Consider the following 25,402-nt stretch of genomic DNA (forward strand, 5'->3'; position numbering starts at 1 on the left):
GCGCTTGAAAAGCCTTCCCTTCCGTCGATCACGAATATTCTTTCCTCCTTACGAACGAAATCACCCGCTTCCTCGGCAGCACAGCCTCACTCTTTGAAGGCGCGCGTACCCTGAGGTGCCGGGCAAGGTATTGATGCGTAAAGCACAGACGATTACACTTCACAACCACGCCTTCGGAGCATTCAGTTCCCGCTACGCAATTCGCCATTGCCTTCAAGTTCTCCGCCGTCTGTAGAAACTTCACAACGCGGGCGCGCTCAGCAACTCCGAACTCAGTAGCCTGTGAAACATGGCTGATGTTGTCGGTGGCGACTTGTAATTTTCCCGTGCCGTCTGAGCGTAGTTCCCCAAACAGGTACAAAATCGAATGCAGCGACTGACCAAAATTGCCTGTGCTGTGCATCAGCACTATTATGATCGGGCATCGGTCTCTAGCCTATAGTCGATTAGCCGCCGGGCTTTCTCGGGGGCTGACGAAGAGTCAGGAAAGGAGTCGCGTGCTCGACTCCCGGCAGAGCGACAGAGGCAACAGCAGGAAGTGGGTTCAGAGACGTGAGATACAGAGACATCACCTAATCATGCATAAAGAGTGCATAAATAGCATTGGGCTGTTGAGCACAAATTCGCGAAATATGATCCCCGACGTAGCGGCAGCACTTCGACGGAACACAATTGCAAAAAAGTAGTACATATATCTGTGTGTGTGTGTGTGTGTGTGTGTGTGTGTGTGTGTGTGTGTGTGTGTGTGTGTGTGTGTGTGTGTGTGTGTGTGTGTGTGTGTGTGTTGGCTGTTCAATTCGTTCAAGCAACCCGGACGGAACTGCGCCAGGATGGCAGTCCTGTGAGGCAAGGAACGACTATAGGAATCCCATTCAAAGGTGAAATCACACCTTCTACAAAGTGACAGGGCACTGATAAAGGCAAGGACGCTTGCGCGAGCAGGGCGTTGAACACCGGATGCGACAGTTGTTCAGTGAGCAAAGAAGTGCAAAAACACAGGGACATGGAAAAAAGAGAAAACATAAACAAGGTGTTTGTTATCAAGAGATTTATGAGATACGAAGGCATAAATGCAGCAGTAAGGTACGCTTAGAAAAACGGCTTAATTTCTCCAGTAAAAGCACCCATACCAATACTATTCGGTCGCGTTTAGCTCGTGGGACCAGGCGCATTGGTACGCGCCACAGGTGTCCATCATGCGCGCCAACCCTCGCCCTCAAACTCAATCTCACACTGGTTCAGGGCACGCAGCAGGTTCCGGTTGTATACTGATGGTTGAAAACACCGACTCCTGGCCATCCTAGAAGCTGGTCTTTGCATGGTAGCGGCGCATGTCGGCGTCAATGCGGTGGCGACAGAGCTTCCCCACCGCGTACTCGGGGCAGCCGCAGGTCAGGAACAACGCTCCAAGCGCAACGCGCATCTGGTACCTCCTGGCGTGGCTGCTCCTCTGCGTGAAGTTGAGCAGGGGAAGTACAAGGTGGCCAGATTGGCCGGCCACTTCGGAAGGCAGGGAGGAGACGACAGGATACGTTACTCTTCGTGATGTGGTGCGCCTGAGGCTGGCTACTGCCTGCACGTGAGCAAAACAACACAGCGTAGTTCTACGACCAGAAGTGCGGAAGCGCGACGTGGATGATGGCGACGCACGGTGACGTGTTACCAAGGACGTGTCGACGCGGGCGCGGCGGCATGGAGCCTTCGTCCGAGGACTCGCAGCCTCTTGCAGTCTCGATGCCCAGAAGAGGACACATGCTGTTGGTGTTGGTGGCCGAGGAAGATCACTTCCACGTAGCAGGCTGTAAGACCGACGCTTCTACGCTACAGAGGAAAGCCAGTGTCCCTCCGGAGGAAGAATGGAGGCGTCTGAGCACGTCCACAGCTGCGTTCGAAGTCGATCGTCGCGAGGACAGGCTGCTCGAGGAGCCCGAGCGAGAGCCAGCCAGAGTAGAACACGACGACGACGAAAGCACGGTTATACGAGCAGCCGCCTTTACTTGAGCATAATTCTCTTCTTACCGTTACCAATCATCACAAAATTTTAGCCATAAAATACGGCAGATTTACAGATTGATTCTGTATTGACAGAGCTACTAGGCTTAGCAAGTGCGCGTCGTCTGATATTATAAAGCGCTGGAGGTTCAAACAGTTCAGCGATCTTAGTCCAAAAAGCGGTCGAAAAGAATTGGCATTCTGCTCGTATATATTTTTATATTTTGCAAGGATTTTTATTTTTGATCCAGCAATAAAAACAAAATAATTAAGTTTCTTGTAGGTACCATGGCGTGTTTCGAACAAAATGGCGCTGTACGTGACTAACAATGAAAAAAAAAACTGTCAAAAGCGCGGGAAACTCTAACTCATGCACACTTCAAATAGGTAACCGATTTATTTTGGGCTAAAATTGGGTCACAAAGAGTTAGCATTCCGTTAACACAATCTTATGTTATATAGGCAGTAATCTGTACTCCCGACAATGTGAAGAAATACGAAAATATTTATATTTGCGAGAGTGGCAATGCCGTGTTCCACCCGAGAGGGCGCTACACGTAGCAAAAAAACTGTCATAAGCATTCCTTATTTGTTGTATTTGTTTCGGTTGGTTTAGACGAATTTAGTGCTGCATTAAAGTAACCAAACATATCAAGCAATAACTTTTTATTTGTTTATTTTTTACTCTTTTCGGCACCACAATTTTTCGAAAACATTGGTGGCAATGATGCTACAGCCCACTATCCAAAGCCTGACACCGCTGCGTTGAGGAAACCCCTCTTCTCCTCAGTGCACTAGTCTGTACCATTGGGGCCGCCAATTTTTTGGGGGGACCCTTATCTACAACGTGTAATAAACTGCATTTCAATGCTGGCTTTTGTAGTGTCCCTGGACACGACCTCCGCTTCCGGACCACTCTGGACACTGCATGGTGTCGGCTACACAACAATGTTTTCGAAAAATTGCGGTGCCGAAAAAAACCTGTTTTGTTCAAAGCCGCTCTTCGCGTTTAATTCAGGCCTGGCTGTATATAACGAATACTACTAACGGAGATATGTCCCATCATATCCTGGGATCTCAAATGCATTTTTTTTATTTTGTTCAGCGTTCCTTGCTTCCATCGTATACATTTAGTTCCGGTGTGTCGCTGCAGTGCTGCAGCATCTAGGGTGCTGTGATGCGCGCTCTGCGCCCCGCCACCAAGGGGGCGCGCACATCGCGGCAGGCGCATCCACAAGAAAATGATAACAATAATAAGGATCGGTAAAAAGCTTCTTGTTTTGTTGCAGCCTTGCGGTCTCATTTTTTATCCCTCTCAGAATGACTATGCTGTTTACAACTCTCTTTTTGTACTCATAGCATACCCTCTGGCGAAACTAGTATACGCGTGGGAATAAATTACGAGGTCATGGTGAATATACCGTCACCTTTACTGCAGCGTCTATCTCCTGATTGTTCTGAGCTGATGTTTTCTTTAACACTCTCAAGCATTTTCATTACTTCTGGAAACTTCGTATTTTTTTCTTTTCTTTTTACCGAGTACTGCCCAAGATGAACGGCGTACAGTTCGCAAGTCATGTTTTTGCGTTAAAAGTACGCGGTGAAGGCTAGTTAAAAATTGTCATGAGGAACGTTCACATGCAGTAGGGAGGTGTGGAACACCATCACTAAGAGTACATTTTTTTTAACGCTTCAGGCCTGCCTGTGATGACCATGCGTGTGCTTCCTCTGCAGGAAATGTTGACCGTAGAGTTCAGAGCAAAGTACGGCGATAGCTGATGCCCATCAAAAATACAATATGGCGGCACTTGGCACATCGGCAGCTGCCCGAAGCAACGCCTCCTAAACCGGTTTCAGGCCCAACGTTACTAGATTACTTTTTCAGTTTGCAAACTCCGACGCCGCGGATGTCGCCCTTGCCTGTACCGCCGAGCGGTAGCGCTCTCGTCGCTGTTTGACCTCCGAGTGAAAGGAGTAAACCGCTTGAGAGGAAAGAGGAAGTCACGAAGCTGGTGGAACATGGAAATTAAGGAGGCCATCGAACAACGACGGGTGGCTTCAAGGGAACACAGAGAAGCAAAGAGAGCGCAGTTATCTGAAGAGTAAAAAGGCGAAAAATGGGAATCTAATCGACAAAAGAAACAGCCACTTCAGGTTCTAGTCCAGGCTAAAATGAAGCAATCCTCTGATAAATGGCTGGCTGAAGTTCGCGAGGAAAATGAGGGGGGGGGGGCAAGAAAATTCTGGAACCATATAAGTTGGTCGGGAAAAACAAATCAAAGAACGCAGGAACAGATTATAGATGTTGAGGGAAAATGTTTAGAGGGAGACGATGCCGTGAACTACATTGCGTCATTTATAGCTGCGTCTTTTAGCAACGACAATAGGGTAATCTCCCCAAGTGAGGTGGCAACACGGGTGTCACGGGTTCGGTGACTACGCGACATCATCACCGACTCCGGACAATGAGGGGGTGGCCGTTTGATGCCCGGCGTAGCCGGTAAGCAAACGTAGTGACGGAGACCAAGGCGTGTTAAGAGGTGACAACAAAAAGAACGTTTTTAGCTTCGATTGAACAATGCGGCAGCTTTCACAGACTCTTAATTTACATTCTACAAAACAATTGCGGAAAGCACATAACAGTAAACACACTGAATTAAGTTATACATTGAATATTTCTAGACAGGTGAGAACACAAGTGAGAGGCCAATTAGATACAGTCGATCAAAAGTCAGAAGGTGAACAAACATACAGACAACCGGGAAGCGCGGCTACAGTCCATCCACAAACACGCAGTCAGTGCGGCCCCCGAAGGCGACGTCCGTCCAGAGCAGCTTGCAGTTTCGAGGATGCGGTGCGGCGGCTCGGAGACCCGGGAGTTCGCGGCGGCAGCGTTTCCACCGACGAACGGACTGAAGTTCGTTTCCATACGGCCCCCTTTTAAAGCCCTCGGGCGCTAGCGGGCGAGCACTCGCGGCGCCACAGCGTCGGCGTCGAAAAAACAAAACACCAAAGAGCGCGACAAGAGCACGTAGGCACCTACACTTTGACTCTGCATGGCCGCCATCTTGGAGGAGGAAAAAATTAACGCACAACTAAAAAGAAGCCCCAGGCTTCGACTCTCGTTTCGGTGACCTTGGAAACGCAAAAAAGTAAAACACAACCAAAAAGCCAGTCACGCACGCCGCAACTTCTTTCCTGCTAATGGTCAGCTCCAGACTTCAGTAGTATCGGGGTCGACTTTGAGCCGCCTCCGCTTTCGCAATGCGAGGCGTTGTCTAAATAAGTGAAAAACGTGCATGCATTCTTGCTCTTCACGAGACACATACAAAGAAACGCGGACGCATCAGTTTTATACAAACAAAACAATTTTACAGGCTGCCGCCACTTCTGTGACACGGCCCCCCACTTTCGGAATATTATCCGATAATATTCTAGACCCACAGAAGTCGGCGAGCAGGCCTGTGCACATATATACAGCGCGTGACATAACCACTTATATAAAACAAGCACACAATTCCAAGTCAGCGTGTATATATGCACCATAATACTTGGATAAATTAATGGCGAAAATTAATAGCGCGCGACACATCTACAGCCTGCTAAGAAAATCAGCACCGACATTGTCCTTGCCCTTTATACGCTCGACGATGAACTGGTATTCTTGGAGCAGCAAGCTCCAGCGCAGGACTCTGCTGTTTAGCTGGTTCGCTCTTTGGATGTAGCTCAGTGGTTGGTGGTCCGTCTGAATAAAGAACGGTACCCCATACAGGTAGGTGGAAATCTTCTGTATTCCCCAAACTAACGCTAAGCACTCCCTCTGGATTGTGCTGTATGCTGCTTCCCTGGGGAGCAATTTTCTGCTCGCGTATGCCACCGGGTGAAGCGTTACGTCATGCCTCTGCATTAGTACCGCGCCAAGGCTGGTATCAGAGGCATCCGTGCGCAGCACAAACTGTTTAGAGAAGTCTGGCAGCCGCAGTATCGGAGGGCTTGAGACCCGTCGCTTGAGCTCTTCGAAGGCTTCCTGATGGGCCGGCGTCCACCTTACGACGTTCCTCTCTCCCTTTCTCGTCAGCTGGGTGAGGGGCTCGCTTATTCTTGCGTAGTCGGGGATGAAGTCGCGGTAATACGCCGACAAGCCAAGGAAAGCGCGTACCTGACGCTTTGTTCGAGGAGTTGGCGCCGCCTGTATCTTGTCGAGCGTTTTCCCGAGTGGTGCCAGCTCACCTCTGCCAATGCGATGCCCAAGGAACTCGATGCTTTCCATCCCGAATTCGCATTTGCTTGGTCGTACTGTGAGGCCGGCCATCTCGATTCTCGCAAACAGCGAAGAAAGATGCTCCTCCCACGTAGCACTGGCAACGAGGACATCATCATAATAGTGCTGCACTCCGGGAATTCCCTCCACCACTCGTTGCATCAATCTTGAAAATACTGCCGGGGCAGTTTTTATGCCGAACGGCATAAAACGAAATTGAAAGAGACCCGATGTCGTTGAAAACGCCGTTTTGGGCTTGGACTCCTCAGTCAATGGGATTTGCCAATATCCTTTGGCAAAGTATACCTTTAAGAAGTATTTCTTCTCTCCAGCTGCAGCGAAGACCGCGTCCGCTCTGGGCATTGGTTCCGAATCGGCAACCAGGACGTCGTTAAGGCGTCGGAAATCAATGCAAAGCCGGTTCGTGCCGTCTGGTTTCTTCAGCAAGAGGACCGGTGAATTGTAGGGTGACTGGGACTTCTCGATTATTCCCAGTCGCTCCATCTGCTGCATCTCTCTTTCTACGGCTTCTCTCGTCGCAAACGGCAGTGGGTATTGTTTTATGTGGACCGGAGTGCGAGTAATGAGCTCTAACCGGCACTCGGCCCAGTCCGTCTTGCCCAGGACGTCGGAGAAGATGCGAGTGTTCTGAAATCACTTCTCGGAGCTGTCTCCGTTGATCCGCCGTCAAATCATTAGAAAGCTTCACCTCGCTCGCCCTCTGACTGTTCAAGCGCCGGAACAGGAATGGCTCCCTCGCTGTCCGATTCGGTGACGCCGCAGATCGCGTGGCACACGCGTTCTATTGGCTGGCTTTCCCGCTCTTCGTACTTTTTAAGCAGGTTGGCGTGAAAAATCTTCCTCCCTCCGGCTGTCTCGATAACGTAGTCGGCCTCGCCTTTGTTCTCCTTGATCTCGAAGGGCCCCTTCCACTGAAGCAGTAGCTTGTTGTTGTCCGTAGGCAGCAAAATCAGGACCCTGTCTCCCGGATCAAACATCCTCTTTCTGGTTTTCCGGTTGTACAGCTTTGCGTAGCGCGCCCCGGCTTTTCGAGCTCCTCGTGGGCTAGCTTGCACGTGTCTTCCAGTCGATTACGGAGGTCAAAGACGTGCTGGTATGTGGTCTTCGCCTCCTCGTCGAGGTGATGGTTTGTCCAGAGCTCCTTCAAAATGGCCAGGGGTCCCCTCACATGCCGCCCATACAAAAGTTCGAAGGGTGAAAAGCCCAAACTTGCCTGTGGGACCTCCCTGTATGCGAAGAGCAACGGCGCCAGATAGCGGTCCGAGTCTCGCGGCTTTTCGGCGCACATTCTCTTCAACATTAATTTCAGGGTGCCGTTGAATTTTTCGACCATCCCGTTCGCCATGGGGTGGTACGGCGTGGTATGCAGCTGGCGTATGGAGAGAAGTCGGGCCACCTCGTTCATCAAGTTGGAAGTGAAATTGGTGCCCCGGTCGCTTAGGACTTCATTAGGGACTCCAAATCAAGAAAACATTTCGACCAGTGCCGCAGCGACCCTCTCAGTTTCCACGCTCGGCAGCACTACGGCCTCTGGGTACCGGGTTGCATAATCCATTAGGTCAGGATGTACCGGTTGCCATGTTTGGAAGGGGGCTGGATTGGGCCCACAATGTCTATGGCCACTCTTTTGAATGGCGTTTCGATGACCGGCGTCCTCCCCAGCGGTACCCGGGCGACCCGGCCCTTCGGGATTGTCCTCTGGCAGATGTCACAGGAGGCAACAAATCGCTTCACGTCCGCGGTGATACCCGGCCAGAAAATATCTTCCAAAATCCGGTCCTTCGTCTTTTGGGCGCCTAAATGTGCGGCCATTATTCCGTCGTGCGCAGTTTTCAGCACCGCCTCTCGATGACACTTTGGAACGACGAGCTGCCGCACGATCCGCCCAGTTTTCTCGGTGTAGATTCGGTACAGTACTTCATCCTCTTTCTGGAATACTATTTTGCCTTCCGAATCCCTACACGTCAGTTTCTTGCCAATTTGGGAGAAGCAGTGCTTGAGCAACTGGTCCTCTGCTTGCTCCTCTGCATAACTCTTCCTGGGTGGCTCCACTGCGACGCCAGGGGTTTTAAGCGCTTGGAACTTCTTGTTTTGCTCCCTTGCTTTCGCTCTTGTTACAACCGCTGCAACTTCCTCTTCAGTGAGCTCGATGCTGACCGGTTGCTCAACCAATTCCTTCGGGTCATCTGGAGCTCTTGCGCCTTCTACGTTTCCGAGAATTAATTCATACAGCGGCTCCTCCATGCAGAGCGCCGAGATAATCCCAGAAAAATACGGGGTGTCGATGTGAACCCGCGCCTCAGGCAGCATCTTAGCTGTTTCATCTAGTAAGTATACTGGCCTCTTCTCTCCTGTGAGCTGGTCGTCGTTGATGAGTTCTCGTCTCACGATCGCCGTATTGCATCCGGTATCCCGCAGTACCGATATGCTCTTGCCTCCCAACGTTCCAGCCACCACCGGCAGTCCTTCGACGAGGAATTTCGGTCGCGTCATCATGACCGCGTTCACGACGGGAATTTTATCTCCATTTTTGAGCTCCAGGTAGCCATCGCGAATGCTCTCCTCATTAACGTTCTTGGCGGGTGAGTAGACGCACGATGCCTGTGGCCTATCCTTTACCGCTGAGCGGCACGCATCCGCTTTGTGTCCCTTTTGCCCGCACTTGAAACAGGTGACGCTATGACTGTTGCTGGTGTGGGTACGGCACTGTGAAGCCTGATGCCCAATGCGGTTGCAAAGGTAACAGCGAGGCGGTGCTCCTTGATTGATTTTCTTTCCTTCACTTTCGGGCCTCCCGGCATAGTCTCGGCTGTCTGTCTTCGATTTGGAGAGATTCAGGCTTCCTTGCGCTTCTAAAAACTGATCAGCTATGTCCAACATCTCTCTAGCGATTTTGCTTTCCTCTCCTTCAGGTAAAGTGCCATGTTGGAATGACAGCCCTGTAGGAACCTTTCCTTAATAAGGAGCTCTGAGTTCCTGAAACTCAGTCTTGATGCCTGAAAGCTCGATCCAGCGGTCAGAATAGTGGCTGAGACGCGCTGAGAACTGAGCTGCAGTTTCGCCATCCGCCGGTTTTCCTGTATTGAATTTCTGTCGCAATCCTTCCGCGGTGAACCGAAATCTCTTCAAAAGGGCGGTTTTCACCATGGTATAATCCGCTGCATCACCCGGCGGCAAACGCCTGTAAACACTCAGCGCTTCCCCACTCAGACAAGTAGCTAGCTCTGTCGACCACTGGCTCTCCGGCCACTTCTGGCTCTTCGCAATGCTTTCAAATCGTCTGATATAAGCATCTAAATCATCTTTCCGGTCGTCAAATGGGATCAGGAGTTTACTTGTGTTCAACTTCAAATCACCTTTGTCCTGGCTCCCTTCTTTCTCTCTAGTCTCTTTCTCTAGTCGCTGACACTCTATTTTTAAACGCATAATCTCTATCTGACGTTCGTCAGCTGCCTTCGCGGCCGCGCGCTCCTGCTCCACTCTCTCTCGGGCAAACGCACGCTCTTCGCGCTGCTTATCTTCGACCCATTTTCCCTCTTCGCGCAGCTTATCTTCGACCCATAGCTATGAACCTTTCCAAATCCATGCTTCTATCTCCAAGCATACTTTCAATAACACAGCTACAAGCTCAGCACAAAGCAAATCCTGTTGATACACGACACCTCTCTAAAGTCGGCAGTTTAACACCTCAACAAGTCTCCCTCTCGGTTCACCACGTTCTCTTCGCATCAAACGTCCTGTCGCGGACGCCAGTTAATTGTCACGGGTTCGGTGACTACGCGACATCATCACCGACTCCGGACAATGAGGGGGTGACCGTTTGATGCCCGGCGTAGCCGGTAAGCAAACGTAGTGACTGAGACCGAGGCGTGTTAAGAGGTAACAACAACAAAAACAACGTTTATAGCTTCGATTGAACAATGCGGCAGCTTTCAAAGACTCTTAATTTACATTCTACAAAACAATTGCGGAAAGCACATAACAGTAAACACACTGAATTAAGTTATACATTGAATATTTCTACACAGGTCAGAACACAAGTGAGAGGCCAATTAGATACAGTCGATGAAAAGTCAGAAGGTTGGATTGGATTGGAAAACGTTTATTGTCAGCACTGAGCCCTAGTGGGCATTATACTAGGTGGCTTCGAGCCCATCGCTCTTGGCGACCTTGTGAGCCCACTCAGTGGCCCGGACTTGCGTCAACGGGTCTGAGCTGGCCAGTATAGCCTCCCACCGCTCTAGATAAGGGACTGGTAGTAGGTCCGCCGGTGGCGGCGCCTTTTTGCAGCTCCATAAAATGTGGTCATATCCTGCTATCTCGCCGCATTGTTTGCAAGTAGCGTTGTATTGTGTTGGATACATGTGTGCTAGTCTCGACGTGCTAAAGAAGGCTCGCGTCTGGAGCCGACGCCACGTTACCTCCTGGCTTTTGTCGAGCTTTTTGTCTGGAGGCGGATATATCCTCCTTTCCAGTTTAAACTGATTGGTGTATTCGTGAAATGATATGAATGCATCTCTCGTGAAATTTGGGGACTCAACCCGGCTCACTGCTCGGCTGACATAACCTCGAGCTATACTGTGAGCCAACTCGTTTCCCCTGTTCCCCGAGTGTGCCGGCACCCATATTAGTTCCACCTCTCTTTGGTCCCAGTCTTTATGTCTTAATATTCGTTCTGCCTCCTGGGAGATCATACCCCGCGCAAAATTGTTGATAGCCACCTTTGAGTCGCTAATTATGGTGACTGCTTTGGTGCTGGCCATTGCCATGGCGATAGCCGCCCTCTCCGCTTTCCCTGAGTTTTTTGTTTTGACCGAACCGGCCGTTAATGTTTCACCCGAGTCGTTCACGGCCACGACCACAAAGGAGTCCCCTCCTTCGTATTTCGCCGCGTCTACATAGGTTGTGTATTCCGAGCCTTCGAGCTTCGCTTCAAGGGCCTTTGCTCTGGCTCTCCTCCTGCCTTCGTGAAAAGCAGGGTGCATGTTTTTTGGAAGTGGTTTAATAGTGAGTAATTTTCTAACTTTGGTCTGTAATTTTGCCTGCGCGTTTCTTTCCGGAATTCTATCATGTAATCCTAGGTTGCTCAGGATCTTTCTCCCCGGGGGTGAGGTCGCAAGCCTCCTTAATTGCGCAAATATATGTGCCTCGCATAGTTCCGTGGTGGTGTTGTAGATCTCCAGTTTAAGAAGTCTTTCCGTAGGAGTGCAGTGGGGCAGCCCCAATGCTGCTTTATATGCCTGCCTTATGATCCCATCGATTTTGTTCTGTTCCGCCAGCCCTAGCTTGAGGTAGAGAACGGCGTAAACTATTCTGCTTATCACGAAAGCCTGAACCATTCGGCAGAGATCTTTCTCTTTGACTCCCCGTCTTTTGTTAGCTATTCGCCTTATGAGCCTGGTTGTCATGTTAATTGTGGAGTCAAGCCTGTTTATTGTCTCTGTGTTCTTTCTATTGTCCTGTATTATAAGTCCTAGGACCCTTATTTTGTCAACTCTGGCTACCGGAGTCTCATTTACCAGTACGTGATTGTCTCCTGCGTTGGTATCGCGTTTCCTAGCCCCCCGGATCACCAGAAGTTCGGATTTGCTTGGCGAGCATTTTAGTCCTGCCCATTCCGCGTAATCCTGGACAATATCGATCGCGTGTTGGAGATTTTGTTCTATTTCCCCATCGTTTCCTGTATGCGTCCATATTGTTATGTCATCCGCATATAGCGTATGGTTTATACCTTCGACAGTCTTCAATAGCGGCGGTAGGTTCTTCAACACCAGGTTGAATAAGAAAGGAGAGAGCACTGAGCCCTGTGGAGTTCCCTTGTCTCCCAGCTTAATAGTTTCTGACTGGATGTCTCCTAGATTTATTTCTGCGGTTCTGCCGGTTAGAAAGTCCCTTACGTAATCGTAGGTCCGCTTTCCAGGGGCAATCTCCGCCAGATTAGTTAGTATGACCTCGTGTTTGACGTTATCGAAGGCTTTATGTAGGTCTAGGCCCAGTATAGTTTTGACGCCCCCTTTGTTGGGCGGGTCTATGATGTCTGCTTTGAGCTGGAGCATGACGTCCTGCGTGGACAACTTGCTCCTGAAGCCTAGCATCGTTTCAGGAAATACCTCCCTTTCCTCTGCGTATTCCTGTAGCCTGTTTAATATGACATGTTCCATCAGCTTCCCCAGGCAGGACGTTAGCGATATCGGCCTGAGGTTGCCCACTTCAAGTTTCTTCCCGGGTTTTGGAATAAAGATTACTTTGGCATGTTTCCATTGTGAAGGTAGACTACCTCGCTTCCATGTCTCATTTAGGTAATCTGTGACTGCCGTGACCGAGACTAGATCTAGGTTCCTTAGCATTTTGTTGGTTACTCCATCTGCCCCCGCTGCCGACGTGGTCCTTAGTTGACTCATTGCTCTCCATACCTCCGCTATCGAGATGTCCTCATCTAGCTGTGTGTTCTCTGCTCCTTGGTAAGCTGGAGATGAACCCCTTTTGTCTGTGTTAAGGTACCTGCTCTTCAGTTCCTCTATTAGGTCCGCGGCTGTTCCCTGGTATTTGTGAATCAGTCGTTTAAGTTGCCCTTGTGCCGCCGACTTTGTTTGTCCTGGGTCTAGTAAGTGGCGATGAAGATGTCACGTGTTCTTGCACCCTAGCTTTCCATTCATTTCACCGCAAATTTGTCCCCAGTGTTGACGCTGAAGCTCGTTTTTTTCGAGTGTCGATATTCTCTTCTTTAGCCTTCTATTGTGTTTCTGTTTTTTCCACCTCTTCAAGAGGCTCTCGTGGACTTCCCACATGTGGGCCAGCCTCGAGTCTGTGATGCCATGTCCGGTGGTTGGGGTCTGTCTAGTGTGACTGTTTACGTCTCTTTTAAGTGTCTCAACCCATTGATTTAGATCCGATATCTCCCTCGGAGCGGTTCTGTCCCGGACTTTTCGGAGGGTGTCCCAGTCTGTCAGCTTCGTTTCGCGCAGCTTCCCCTTCATCGGCCTGGTTTGTGTTTCAATCTCTATGATGTAGTGATCGCTAGCCAAGGTGTGTCCTGTGTTTGACCATCTTTCACCCTCGAGGTCTTTGCCTAGCGTCAAGTCTGGGGACGTGTCTACGCTGACGCTATTGCCTATCCTCGTGGGGTCTTGCGGGTTGTTTAGTAGCGTGAGCCTTAAGTTTTGGATTTCTGTCCATAGTTTGTTTCCCTTAGGGGAGGCCGTCCGATATCCCCATGCCGGATGAGGGGCGTTGAAGTCCCCCGTGATTACTAATCCCTTCTTATAAGATAATCTAATGGCTTTACGTAATAGGTCCGCCAGCCCTGTGCCCCGGTTTTTCGGTGAGTTGTATATATTCAGAATAAAGAGACTGTTGTCCCCTTTTCTGTTTGGGATTATTTCTAACATCGCGTAGTCCTCGCTTGTGTTTTCGAGTGCGTGTTGCGTTGCCGTTAGATTTCTTTGCACTAGCGTGGCCGTGAACGATTTGGGTTTGTGCTCTTTTTGCACTTCTAGCGGGGCGTACGCGGCGTAGCCATTTAATTTGACCATGCCGCTTGCCTCCTGCAGCGTGATCACGTCCGGTGTGGTTATGTTTTTTTGAATGTATGCCTGCAGGTTCCATCTTTTGGACTGGAAGCCTCTGCAGTTCCACTGCCAGATTCTAACTTGTTGGCGAGGGGCCATGATGTCCTATAGAGGCTGCTGCTGCGGTTGCAGCGAGGGGAGGGAGTTGCCGGCAACAGGGGGAAGCCTGGCTTCTATGTTTGCTAGTTGTTCCAGAATTTGCTGGAAGCAACCCATGGTTCGTTCCCTGAACATGACGAATTCCGCCGTCAGATTGTCAGCACGTTCGGCTATTTTGTCTACCCTAGCGGTAAGGGCATCAATTCTAGCGTCTTGAGCGTCAACCCGCTTCAATAGTGTGTTCATGTCCGACCTAACCTTGATGTGGGTTTTAGCCGATGCGTCCTCGTTAGGACTTTCTGCCGCCTTTTTGGGAGTACTGTCGTCTGTGTTTCCCTCTCTGGGTAGAGGTCTTTTCAAGGGGACTCTGGTGTCTGTATCCATTGCGTTTTGAATGTCTCCCCCTTCATATGTGTCACGCGGGGGCGCCTGACTCGCGTTTTGTGATTGTTGCAAAGGAGGTTTTTCGACCACCTTCGGCTGTTTTGTGTTAGCGTTAATGAGTTTCCTCAGCTCCGCCATTTCCTTCTTTATGGTGTCTAGCTCTCTGTCTCTCTTAGCGAGCTGTTCTACCAGTTCCTTCTCCCGAGCGGTTTCCCAAGAAGAGGCCTTATCTGGCCAGCTCACCTTTTTGCCCGCTCTCTGTCCTTGCTTGAGCCTCTTCCTCTGCTCGAGCTGCTCTCTCTGTCAGGACCCGAGCTGGCGCCTCCGGTCCCCGGTAATGGTGGGAAGGAGCTCGATCTGCTTCTCCCCCGGTGGCCTTGGCCGGTGCCGCTGTGGTCCCTGGTCTTCGGTCTTGGTTGGTGTCCGGAGTCAAGTTGCCCCAGGTAGTTCTTGGCTTTATAAGGTTCTTTCTTTGCCAGCCGATACTTGCAATTCCGGCTGCCGGTGTTGTGTGGCCCCCCGCATACGATGCATTCGGGCTTGCATGTCGGCAGTTCTCCCTCCGGTGGGTCTGGATGGTCTTCGCCGCATCTGCGGCAACGCTTTACCCATGGCTTATAGCACACATCCGTCCTGTGTCCCGCCTTTCTGCAGTTGTAGCAGGTCTCTACCCGCTCTCGGTACGGGTCGACGATGAACACTGATCCCCAGTAGAAGACTTGTCTGGGAAGCTTTTTCTCTCCAAAGGTGATGAGAATAGATCTCGACTTGCCAATTCTTCTGGCGTTGAGTACTACGATTTCCGGGTTGCGTTTGATGAATCCTTGACGGACTTCTTCCGGTGTTCCGATATCACAGGCGTTGTATACCACGCCTTTTATTGCGTCGTCGGGAGCCGCGACGTAGGGTGCCATAGCGAGGGTCTTCTCCCCGATAATTATCGTCTTTATCCTCGCGTATGTGCTCGCGCGTTGAGGATTCGGTGTGCTGATCGTGTACGTGTTGTTCACGGAGTTGATTCTTGAAGTGTCTTCGTCCAGGACATCTCCGTATGGTAGTTGCGTGGCCGCGCAGGTGGCCTGCAGTAGGTGACGTGGCACGTAATCGTTCAAGTTGCAGCCTCTTGGCCTGAAGATTATTTTATAGTCGCTCTCCGGGAGCTTCGGCATTGGTGCCCTTTTTCGGATGTTCGGGTCTTGCCTCTTTTTCTGAGTGGCAGTCGATTTCTTCTCCCCGGCGCCGTGATCGCCAGCGTTCCCGCCGAAATTCGCGGCGGCGTTCGTGCCAGCGTTTCCGCTGGCGTTTCCAGGCTTCCCGCCTTTTTTCATCATGCGGTCGTGCATGCTGAGAACGGTCTCCCACTCACTGTTCTCAAATTCCGAGGGCGCCAGTTCATCTCCGTCGACGGCGTTGATCATCGTGGTGGTCACGGGGCCACCCCAGGGGCTGGCTCCCGTCGATGCACGGGTAGCTACGCTAGGTCTGGGCGTTAGGCCTAGTTAGCTCTCACGCGTCTGAGAGGTGAAAAGTCCCAAGAAATCAGAAGGTGAACAAACATACAGTCAACCGGGAAGCGCGGCTGCAGTCCATCCACAAACACGCAGTCAGTGCGGCCCCCGAAGGCGACGTCCGTCCAGGGCAGCTTGCGGTTTCGAGGATGCGGTGCGGCGGCTCAGAGACCCGGGAGTTCGCGGCGGCAGCGTTTCCACCGACGAGCGGACTGAAGTTGTTGTTGTTGTTGTTGTTGTGACTGAGAGAAGGATGAAAAGGAAATTGCACGGGCCTGCTACTGGCTCTAGCCAAGCCACCACCGCTGCCAACATGCAGATAGAGGAGAGGTAAGAGATCAGAGGAAAGAGAAAAAGGCAAGAAAAGACGCGCGTCGCAGCAACAACTGCGTCCGCCGGAGCGGACGCTGCTGAAAAAATCAGATAAGCGGCCGAAGCCGCGCTCGCCGAAGCGAGATCAGATACTCCATGTACTGAAGTTCGTTTCCATACGGCCACCTTTTAAAGCCCTCGGGCGCTAGCGGGCGAGCACTCGCGGCGCCACAGCGTCGGCGTCGAAAAAACAAAACACCAAAAAGCGCGACAAGAGCACGTAGGCACCTACACTTTGACTCTGCATGGCCGTCATCTTGGAGGAGGAAAAAATTAACGCACAACTAAAAAGAAGCCCCAGGCTTCGACTCCCGCTTCGGTGACCTTGGAAACGCAAAAAAGTAAAACACAACCAAAAAGCCAGTCACGCACGCCGCAACTTCTTTCCTGCTAATGGTCAGCTCCAGACTTCGGCAGTATCGGGGTCGACTTTGAGCCGCCTCCGCTTTCGCAATGCGAGGGGTTGTCTAAATAACTGAAAAACGTGCATGCATTCTTGCTCTTCCCGAGACACATAGAAATAAACGCGGACGCATCAGTTTTATACAAACAAAACAAATTTAGAGGCTGCCGCCACTTCTGTGACAACGGGACAGCACAATAAAGAGCAGCTTAGATCTGACTAGTCTTAACTGGGAAAAGGCGGAAGCAAATATTCCTAAAACCACATCCGCAGGGATATACAAAATTCCAATCAAGCTGATTAATGAACTTGGCCCAAGAAGCAAGGAAGCGCTGATAAAAGCATTGGAGACAGTCATGACAAATAAGCAAATTCCGCACAGCTGGAGACAGAGTAAAATGAATTTGATTTATAAAGGGAAAGGAGATAAGATGAACATAAAATCCTTCCGTCCGATTACGATAACATCTGTTATGTACAGGCTGGCAATGCAGGCGGCGAAATTAAAAATGCAGTCCTGGGTAGAAGGTAATCGGATACGCGGAGAACTTCAGAATGGGTTCAGAAGGGGTAGGCGCTTAGATGGTAGCCTGTTCGTGCTTACCCAATGCATAGAAATAGCTAAGGCGGAAAACAGACCTCTGTATTTAGCCTTTCTGGACATAAGCGGTGCATACGATAACGTGAACAGGGAACTCCTGTGGAGCATATTAAAATATTCAGGCATCGGTCATGAGGTAATTGATTTTCTACAGGAAATCTACCGAGATAATGAAGTTGAAATTACATGGGAAGCGAAAAAAGTGCCACAGCTGTGGCGGTGCACAAAGGATTAAGGCAAGGTTGTCCTCTATGACCCTTGCTGTTCATGCTTTACGTGATAAATATGGAAAAAAGGCTAGAAGAGAGTAATCAAGGTTATAATCTGTCGTACAGATTAGGCGGAAATGTAGTTGAGCAGCGACTCCCGGGTTTAATGTATGCGGACGACATTGTACTGTTAGCAGATAGCCTGGAAGATTTACAAACTTTGGTTAATTGCTGTGGAGACGAAGAAGACGCTTTAGGATTCAGTTTTAGCGCAACTAAATCAGGTGTGATGATTTTTAACGATACAACTGATCAGGTGCTTACAATACAAGGCCACGAAATACCCAAAGTGGCCGAAAACAAATACCTTTGGATATGGCTAAGCAAAGGGCAGATATACACGGAAAACCATGAACAGGCTCTTAGGGCAAAAGGACGAAGATACGCCGGGATAATAAAACATAGAGCATTATGGGGGTACAACAAATATGAAGTACTAAGAGGTATTTGGAAAGGAATAATGGTGCCGGGACTTGCTTCCGGCAATGCGGTTCTGTGCTTAAAGGTGCACTGAAGAGGATTCTGAACATGTCTTTTTGCCGCGGGAACTTGATGTACACGTTCCCAGCATTCTTAGGAGCTGCGACTTATTGCCCTGTGTGGCCGATTTCCTCAATTAAATCTAATTAACGTCCGGCTCCCGCCTTCTTTTTTGAATTCGGCCTCATACGATGGGCGGAGTCTACCAACGCGTCGAGTGCCTTTCAGTCAGCTCTGTGGAGGCTTTGCTTTGGCTTTATTTTGTTTTTTAAGTTTCCGTGAATAAGTAGTTGCATTCGTAGATAATATAGCCGCAAAATAAGCCAACAGAAATAAAATTACGCGCGGACTATTTGCTTTCGCCAATGACTTGACTGAAGTGAAATGAAAACCGCGAAAATAATCGAACTAATTTCTATTACTCTTTCTGGACACGCAGGATACAATAATTTGATAAATCCGCGACATAGTTGTGGTTCATAGAGCGTATCACTAAAAAAAAACAAGCCCGAAGCAGCCGGACTATGTTTTCTCCTCGTCTGCTGCCATAGGAGTGATGCGCCCTACCGCGGTGGCTTCGGCCTGCTCCGAGGAAGCGCTCGCCTCGCTTCTTTTACTTGTCGGTTGTTGGTGCACGCGGTCCTTACTCCCAGAAGGTCCTGTGTGCCCCACTTCCTACTTTTGCTATCCTGCGACATCCTTGGATCTACACTTTTTCGTGTGATCTGTGGGACGCCATCGCGTTTTGTTGCGAGTGTTGTTCGGTTCGCGAGTGATATTTTCGCGATGCCGGACGTTTGTGCGGTGAGGTTGTGCCCTCATCGGACTAAGAAAAATTGGCACAAGGGCCTACGTTTGTTCGCCTTGCCGAAGGACGAACCGCGACGTAGTGCATGGCTACGTTGCGCGGGGCTCGATAACACCGAGACGCTACCAAAGTGTGTCCGCTTCTGCTCTGAACACTTCGAGATAAGCGCTTTCCATCGGCCCGACGTGAGTCACTCTCGCCTGCGTTGGAACGCTATGCCCACGCTTCGACTTCCCGTCGTCGATGGAACCGAGCAACAAGCCCCGAAGCGCCAAAGAGTACTGGTAAGTATTTCTATGAATTAATTTTCTTAGCATGGCTCGACAGTGTCGTTCTGTAGGATCGCTGACTCGAACATGCGTCAGGCTGAAGATATAGTTTGTTCTAAAAGTTACGTGGCTGTATCATGACGCGAATGGTCATCATTTGCAGAAGCGAAAGAAGTAACAGTGTTCCGTGCTTCGCGTTCGTAAGTGTGGGGTCGGCTAAATAAGCTTAGAAACTTTGATATACAGCTTGTTCGGCAATTTTACGCGCGCCGTACAATGCTTCCGCCGGCTAAAACGGTGCATTGTTCGCGCTCAAATTTCGCGCAGACATGGCGTTTGGTTGTAAATGCTGTGATTCACGATGCCGTGCACCCGATAGAAACTAATCAAGTTCCCAAATCGGTGTATTTATAGTGAAGGCATGGAATGTAGAGCAATCCTGAAATGCTATGTTGCACCACCTCCAGCTTTGTAAACCGAAGTGACTGATCGGCCTTTGTACAACCATCTTTCAGAGCAAGGATCTTCAACCAGATCCCTCTGAGGCAAGGCTTTCAACAGCTGCAGCCAGCAGTGGTCCGTACCAGGACAATGGTTCTGTCGAACACAGCACTAGATCTGAAGCTGTCTGTAAGTCCTTATTGCATTTCGTCCATTCTGTGTGGATAAATATTTGTTTCCCTACAGTGACGCCAGCTGCGACTTCTCCTGGCCGTGTCACAGAGGAGCCCTTGCTGCTTCCACCCTTCGTCCCGGCCACATGCAGCAGTGATCCACTTGACTGCACATCTCCACAGGGTGACAGGCTAGACTCTGACTCCAGCTACTCTCCAACCTACCATGACGATACCGAAAGGTGGGCTCTTCACAGCTGCATGGATTTTGGGCCTAACAGTTGGCACTATTCTGATTCCAGTGAGTCATCCGCAGAGAGTACACCGGCCCCCCCAGAAGAAGAACGGCAGTTCTTGGTCTTTGAGAGCTGTCTGAGGGAGCTGTTCCAGACATGCCCAGAGTGCTCGAGGCCTTGTGAAACCACCATTACCACCAAAGGCAGCTTCATCAATGTCATTAGCATCTGTCCTCTGGAGCATGTCCGGACGTGGAACAGCCAGCCTGTCATCAATGGAAGGGCAGCAGGAAACCTTCTGCTGTCCAGCCACCTCCTCTTTTCAGGAGCAAATGTAGCTTCCACACTGAGGATGCTGCGCCACATGAATGTGCAGGTCCCAAGTGACCGGACCTTCTACAACTATCAGGATGCCCTCCTTTTTCCTGCGATAGAAAAGGTGACCAACAAACCATACTGATATATTTACCCCAGCTTGACCAGATGTTTTCAAAAAAGTTCAATTCTCGTTAGCCAGAAGGCAGAAATGAAGTTCAGATTAAACGAACACACTTCTCCTGACATCACGTTTTTGTTGTTTTGTAGTAACTACCGCTGCAGTAGTGCACAATCAAACTAAGTTGTAATTTTACACTGGGCTAGTCAAGAAATGGAATAACATTTGAACAGATCTGGCTACAAGAACAAGCTGAACTCATGGACCAGTTGAACAACCAAGAGGTTGATGTCACCGGTGATGGACGATTTGACTCCCCTGGGTTTTCTGCCAAGTTCCTGACATACACCACGCATGTTGAGCAGATCAACAGAATTCTTCACTCGGTCCAGGTCCAGCTGGGGGAGGTCAGTAGACACGTCTGTGGAAAGTTGTTGCAGTAATTCAGTGATAAATATTTATGTAAGCCGTTGGTAAGTAGAGTGGAAATACAGGAATGTAATGTTTGAAACCCGTCTTCATGCAGTCGGAGCAGGCAATGGCCAGCGTGAACATGGAGAAGGAAGGCCTAATCAAGCAGCTGGAATTCTTCAAGGAGAAATGTATGGCATGCCACAAAGGTTTATATGGTAGACAATTTATCGTTATCCCACCGACAATGCATAACACAGGTATCAAGATCCGGTCTCTCACAACTGACCGTCACCCTGCCATACGAAAGCACATGCAGACCCGTGAACCCAAGATCAAGCACTACTTTGACATTTGGCACATCTCAAAAGGTAAGAAAGTTGAGAGCATGATTGAAAAGATGCTTGCTTGCACAGAATGTGCTGCAGGCTTCCCTGATATGCCTTTTTAAAATTAAGGTGTCAAGAAAAAGCTAGCTGCGGCAAGCAAGCGGGCTGGATGCAAGGAGCTGGACCTCTGGATTCAGTCAACTACCAACCACATGTACTGGGCAGCCCGCGCTGGAGGGGGCAATGCAGAGCTGGTCGTCGACGTCTGGCGGAGTATGAAAAATCACGTCATCAACCAGCACTCTGGACATGGTGGACTGTACCCAAGGTGTCTCCACAGCGACATGCCAGAGGAGACAAGAGTTTGGATGGACCCCAGTGAGTTGTTTTTGCCCTTGTCTAAAGAACTTGTTTTAAAGCATACCTTTTCCTCAAGAGTCCCAGGCATACGAGCAATTCAAGCACATCACTGAGGACAAGCGTCTCCTCAAGGATATCACACAGATGTCCCCCCATGGCCAAACGTTTGCTCTGGAGGCATTCCACAGCATCTTGATTGACTTCGCGCCAAAGTCTATGGCATTTTCTCCAGCAGGGATGCTCGCAAGGTAATATTATATTGTAGTTCTGTCCTCTGTCTAGAGGCAGTTGGTTTATTCCAAGAGTCAGCACGTAACCACATCCACGTACTCCAGATCATTAGGCAGCATTGCCATCCGATGCGATATCCTCAACTTACAGGACGCAGCTTGCCATCCTCCACTTCAATGAAAATGCAGACCGGTCCCAGGCGAAGACAAAGGAAGGCAATTCACGCTGGATGATGAAGACTACCAAGGCGCGAAAAGGCCATCACACAGTGTGCCCCATCAAAACAGCTACCACTTACAGTAAGTATTATGCTTCATCCCAAATGAGTGACTTGAGGGGAGCCTTTTGGAATGAAGTAATGTGAAGATTTCATTTCCAGAGTATGTCGGAAAGCTTGTAAAAGAAGTTATCAGCAGCAGCGAGCTCTGGCAATCTCTCTCTGATGCATCAGAGGCCAACACAAGTACTTTCCCAGCACCAATGACCTCGGCCTTCACAAGGCCTTCTCTTCAGGACCTTGTGGAAGCAAGGAGGTCCCGCTTCAGCCTGGGTCCCCAGTGAGGCTAGACCAAACAAGGTGAGGGCGACAACATCCAGCGTGTTTGAAAGTCTGAACTGTCTGATGAGCTGCAAGATGTGTGTTCCCCCTTCTGCTGCACCAGAGGCCGACATAGCATCTTCGTGGCAGGGCTCGGAATCCTACTTTGCAAGTGTAATGAGGACCAATGGCTGCCAATGACATCACTCACACTGTGTCCCATGCAAACACTTCCAACTTTCAGTGAGTAACATGTGTAACTTCTGCATGAATGACATTCGGGGCGTATTTTCGAACAATATCATGCTCCAATTTCCCTTCCAGAGCGCACCTGAAAGTTTGAGAAGGAAGTTATGAGCAGCGCCAAGAGTCAGCGATCCTTCTCTGATGCATCAGAAGCCAGCATAAGTGCTTTCCCAGCACCAACGATCGGCTTTCGCCAAGGTGAGGGTGACAACATCCAGCGTGTTTGAAAGTCTGAACTGTCTGATGAGCTGCAAGATGCGTGTTCCCCCTTCTGCTGCACCAGAGGCCGACATAGCATCTTCGTGGCAGGGCTCGGAATCCTACTTTGCAAGTGTAATGAGGACCAATGGCTGCCAATGACATCACTCACACTTTGTCCCATGCAAACACTTCCAACTTTCAGTGAGTAACATGTGTAACTTCTGCATGAATGACATTCGGGGCGTATTTTCGAACAATATCATGCGCCAATTTCCTTTCCAGAGCGCACCTGAAAGTTTGAGAAGGAAGTTATGAGCAGCGCCAAGAGTCAGCGATCCTTCTGATGCATCAGAAGCCAGCATAAGTGCTTTCCCAGCACCAACGATCGGCTTTCGCCAAGGTGAGGGGGACAACATCCAGCGTGTTTGAAAGTCTGAACTGTCTGATGAGCTGCAAGATGCGTGTTCCCCCTTCTGCTGCACCAGAGGCCGACATAGCATCTTCGTGGCAGGGCTCGGAATCCTACTTTGCAAGTGTAATGAGGACCAATGGCTGCCAATGACATCACTCACACTGTGTCCCATGCAAACACTTCCAACTTTCAGTGAGTAACATGTGTAACTTCTGCATGAATGACATTCGGGGCGTATTTTCGAACAATATCATGCTCCAATTTCCCTTCCAGAGCGCACCTGAAAGTTTGAGAAGGAAGTTATGAGCAGCGCCAAGAGTCAGCGATCCTTCTCTGATGCATCAGAAGCCAGCATAAGTGCTTTCCCAGCACCAACGATCGGCTTTCGCCAAGGTGAGGGTGACAACATCCAGCGTGTTTGAAAGTCTGAACTGTCTGATGAGCTGCAAGATGCGTGTTCCCCCTTCTGCTGCACCAGAGGCCGACATAGCATCTTCGTGGCAGGGCTCGGAATCCTACTTTGCAAGTGTAATGAGGACCAATGGCTGCCAATGACATCACTCACACTTTGTCCCATGCAAACACTTCCAACTTTCAGTGAGTAACATGTGTAACTTCTGCATGAATGACATTCGGGGCGTATTTTCGAACAATATCATGCGCCAATTTCCTTTCCAGAGCGCACCTGAAAGTTTGAGAAGGAAGTTATGAGCAGCGCCAAGAGTCAGCGATCCTTCTCTGATGCATCAGAAGCCAGCATAAGTGCTTTCCCAGCACCAACGATCGGCTTTCGCCAAGGTGAGGGCGACAACATCCAGCGTGTTTGAAAGTCTGAACTGTCTGATGAGCTGCAAGATGTGTGTTCCCCCTTCTGCTGCACCAGAGGCCGACATAGCATCTTCGTGGCAGGGCTCGGAATCCTACTTTGCAAGTGTAATGAGGACCAATGGCTGCCAATGACATCCCGGTCAAAAAATCCTTCAAAGTTCCTTCAGGGAGCCAACAGGATTCTTGACTGTCACCTCTACATGCACCTGAAGGACCTGAAGGAATCTGCATGGATGTTCTGTTTGCAATGGCGCGACTCTGACGGGGCTGAAGGCATCTCCATTAGCAGCTCTGTTGGCACCGGCGCGGCTCTGATGGTGCTGAAGGCATCTCCGTCAGCAGTTCTGTTTGTACCGGCACGACTCTGACGGTGCTGAAGGCATCTCCGTCAGCAGCTCTGTTTGCACCGGCGCGTCTCTGAAGGTGCTGAAGGGATCTCCGTCAGCACGTCTGTTTGTACCGGCACGACTCTGATGGTGCTGAAGGCATCTCCATTAGCAGCTCTGTTTACCGGTCGGCGTGGCTCTGACGGTCCTGCAGAAATCTACATGCAGCGCTGCTCTGTCTGCGGGCGACGTTAGCTTCGACCGTCACCGGTATAGCTGCGAATCGCTTCGGGAAAGTTATAATACTGGCAAGAAGCTTAATTGTACGTTTTAATCGGTTTGTGTAGCACACATCTTGTAGTACCAGCACAACCGCTCACCGGTGGAGATTTATTTGGCCAGAAAGCAGCTTACGAAATTAGCGGGGACATATCTGAAACACACGTACGTATGCTCAAACATATACAATATTCGTGCAAATTGCATGATTCTTGCAAGCACGCATTAATGAGCTGCGCGCCCTTCCGATAGTGCCTGAAAATTCTTTGCACGGAGGCCATGAATCGCTGTAGAGCTCGCGTTCTCGATCATATGCTTAGCTTTCAAGGATGCATCCGGCCGGCTTCACTCGATCCTGGCTCATTTTCGGCAAAACTGTACACATATCATATATCAATATTGGACGGTAAACGTTGTCTCGTAGTGAACTTGACAACTGATGCGTACCAACCAAGCGGTTCGCATAACTGAAGTACTTCTGCGTTTCGTGCGAAGCATGCAAAGACGGCCGGCCGCTATTCGGCTTTGCTGACTTTTCTTCACTCGTCCTCGGCGCAGACGATTCCAGGCGCACGGCATAAACTACGGCCAGGTGAAAAAAAATGTGTGTTAGCTGCGCAGTTAATTTTAATCTAGGGAGAACCATCAATTGAGGCGAATGAATTTTTAAAAGGTGCTGCACAATTAATTCTAGCTTAACGCGTTTGTGCGCGTTGCGCGCAAAAAGTAGAGCAAATGTGGTATCGGTACGTACGTCGATCATACTTCATACTCAAAACTGATTATGTTCGACCTTTCCGCTATGCATATGCTGCGCACCGCGTGCAGTGAACCCGCCCGCTATCAGGGCAGATCTGCCTATCTGATAGCCAGTACACGTACGCATGTTTGTGTGCGGCATACACCGGCCAGGAACTGCG

The 25,402-nt window shown here is 49.9% G+C and overlaps 1 protein-coding gene, 1 long non-coding RNA gene and 1 pseudogene across 4 annotated transcripts; all 3 read left to right on the top strand.

Annotated features, from left to right (window-relative positions):
* Nucleotides 1–3,771, top strand: part of LOC149356213 (uncharacterized) — a 37,619-nt pseudogene extending 33,848 nt beyond the window's left edge.
* Nucleotides 3,772–18,119: 14,348 nt separating this feature from the next.
* On the top strand, nt 18,120–22,833 carry LOC149356214 (uncharacterized). 3 transcript variants are annotated; one of them, XM_089584143.1, is made up of 14 exons: nt 18,122–19,050; nt 19,551–19,665; nt 19,723–19,891; nt 19,952–20,324; nt 20,555–20,728; nt 20,848–20,923; nt 20,993–21,103; nt 21,191–21,439; nt 21,498–21,669; nt 21,803–21,951; nt 22,032–22,229; nt 22,315–22,433; nt 22,515–22,634; nt 22,720–22,826. In XM_089584143.1, the coding sequence occupies exons 1-11, from the start codon at nt 18,745–18,747 to the stop codon at nt 22,211–22,213; spliced, it is 2,076 nt and encodes a 691-aa protein (XP_089440269.1). In that variant the 5' UTR covers nt 18,122–18,744; the 3' UTR covers nt 22,214–22,229; nt 22,315–22,433; nt 22,515–22,634; nt 22,720–22,826. The 3 variants fall into 3 exon arrangements, with proteins under 3 accessions (XP_089440268.1, XP_089440270.1, XP_089440269.1); XM_089584142.1 differs by having other exon boundaries at nt 18,120–19,050; nt 20,848–21,103; nt 22,720–22,833; XM_089584144.1 differs by lacking the exons at nt 22,315–22,433; nt 22,515–22,634; nt 22,720–22,826 and having other exon boundaries at nt 18,121–19,050; nt 20,848–21,103; nt 22,019–22,226.
* A 146-nt stretch (nt 22,834–22,979) lies between these two features.
* On the top strand, nt 22,980–23,641 carry LOC149356215 (uncharacterized). Its single transcript, XR_016289800.1, has 4 exons — nt 22,980–23,037; nt 23,123–23,241; nt 23,323–23,442; nt 23,528–23,641. It is a non-coding gene; the product is annotated as an uncharacterized LOC149356215 (long non-coding RNA).
* The last annotated feature ends 1,761 nt before the right edge of the window (nt 23,642–25,402 follow it).

Source organism: Amblyomma mixtum, chromosome 3, assembly GCF_055824585.1.
Source record: "Amblyomma mixtum isolate Tamu chromosome 3, ASM5582458v1, whole genome shotgun sequence".
Taxonomy (NCBI): Eukaryota; Metazoa; Arthropoda; class Arachnida; order Ixodida; family Ixodidae; genus Amblyomma; species Amblyomma mixtum.

Excerpts from the sequence above, each read along its gene's own strand:
- LOC149356214 (XM_089584142.1), top strand. The coding sequence starts at position 18,745 with ATGCCGGACGTTTGTGCGGTGAGGTTGTGCCCTCATCGGACTAAGAAA. Across the intron at positions 20,325-20,554 it reads TTTTTCCTGCGATAGAAAAG|ATCTGGCTACAAGAACAAGC; the intron begins GTGACCAACAAA and ends ACATTTGAACAG. Across the intron at positions 21,670-21,802 it reads CCAGCAGGGATGCTCGCAAG|GACGCAGCTTGCCATCCTCC; the intron begins GTAATATTATAT and ends CTCAACTTACAG.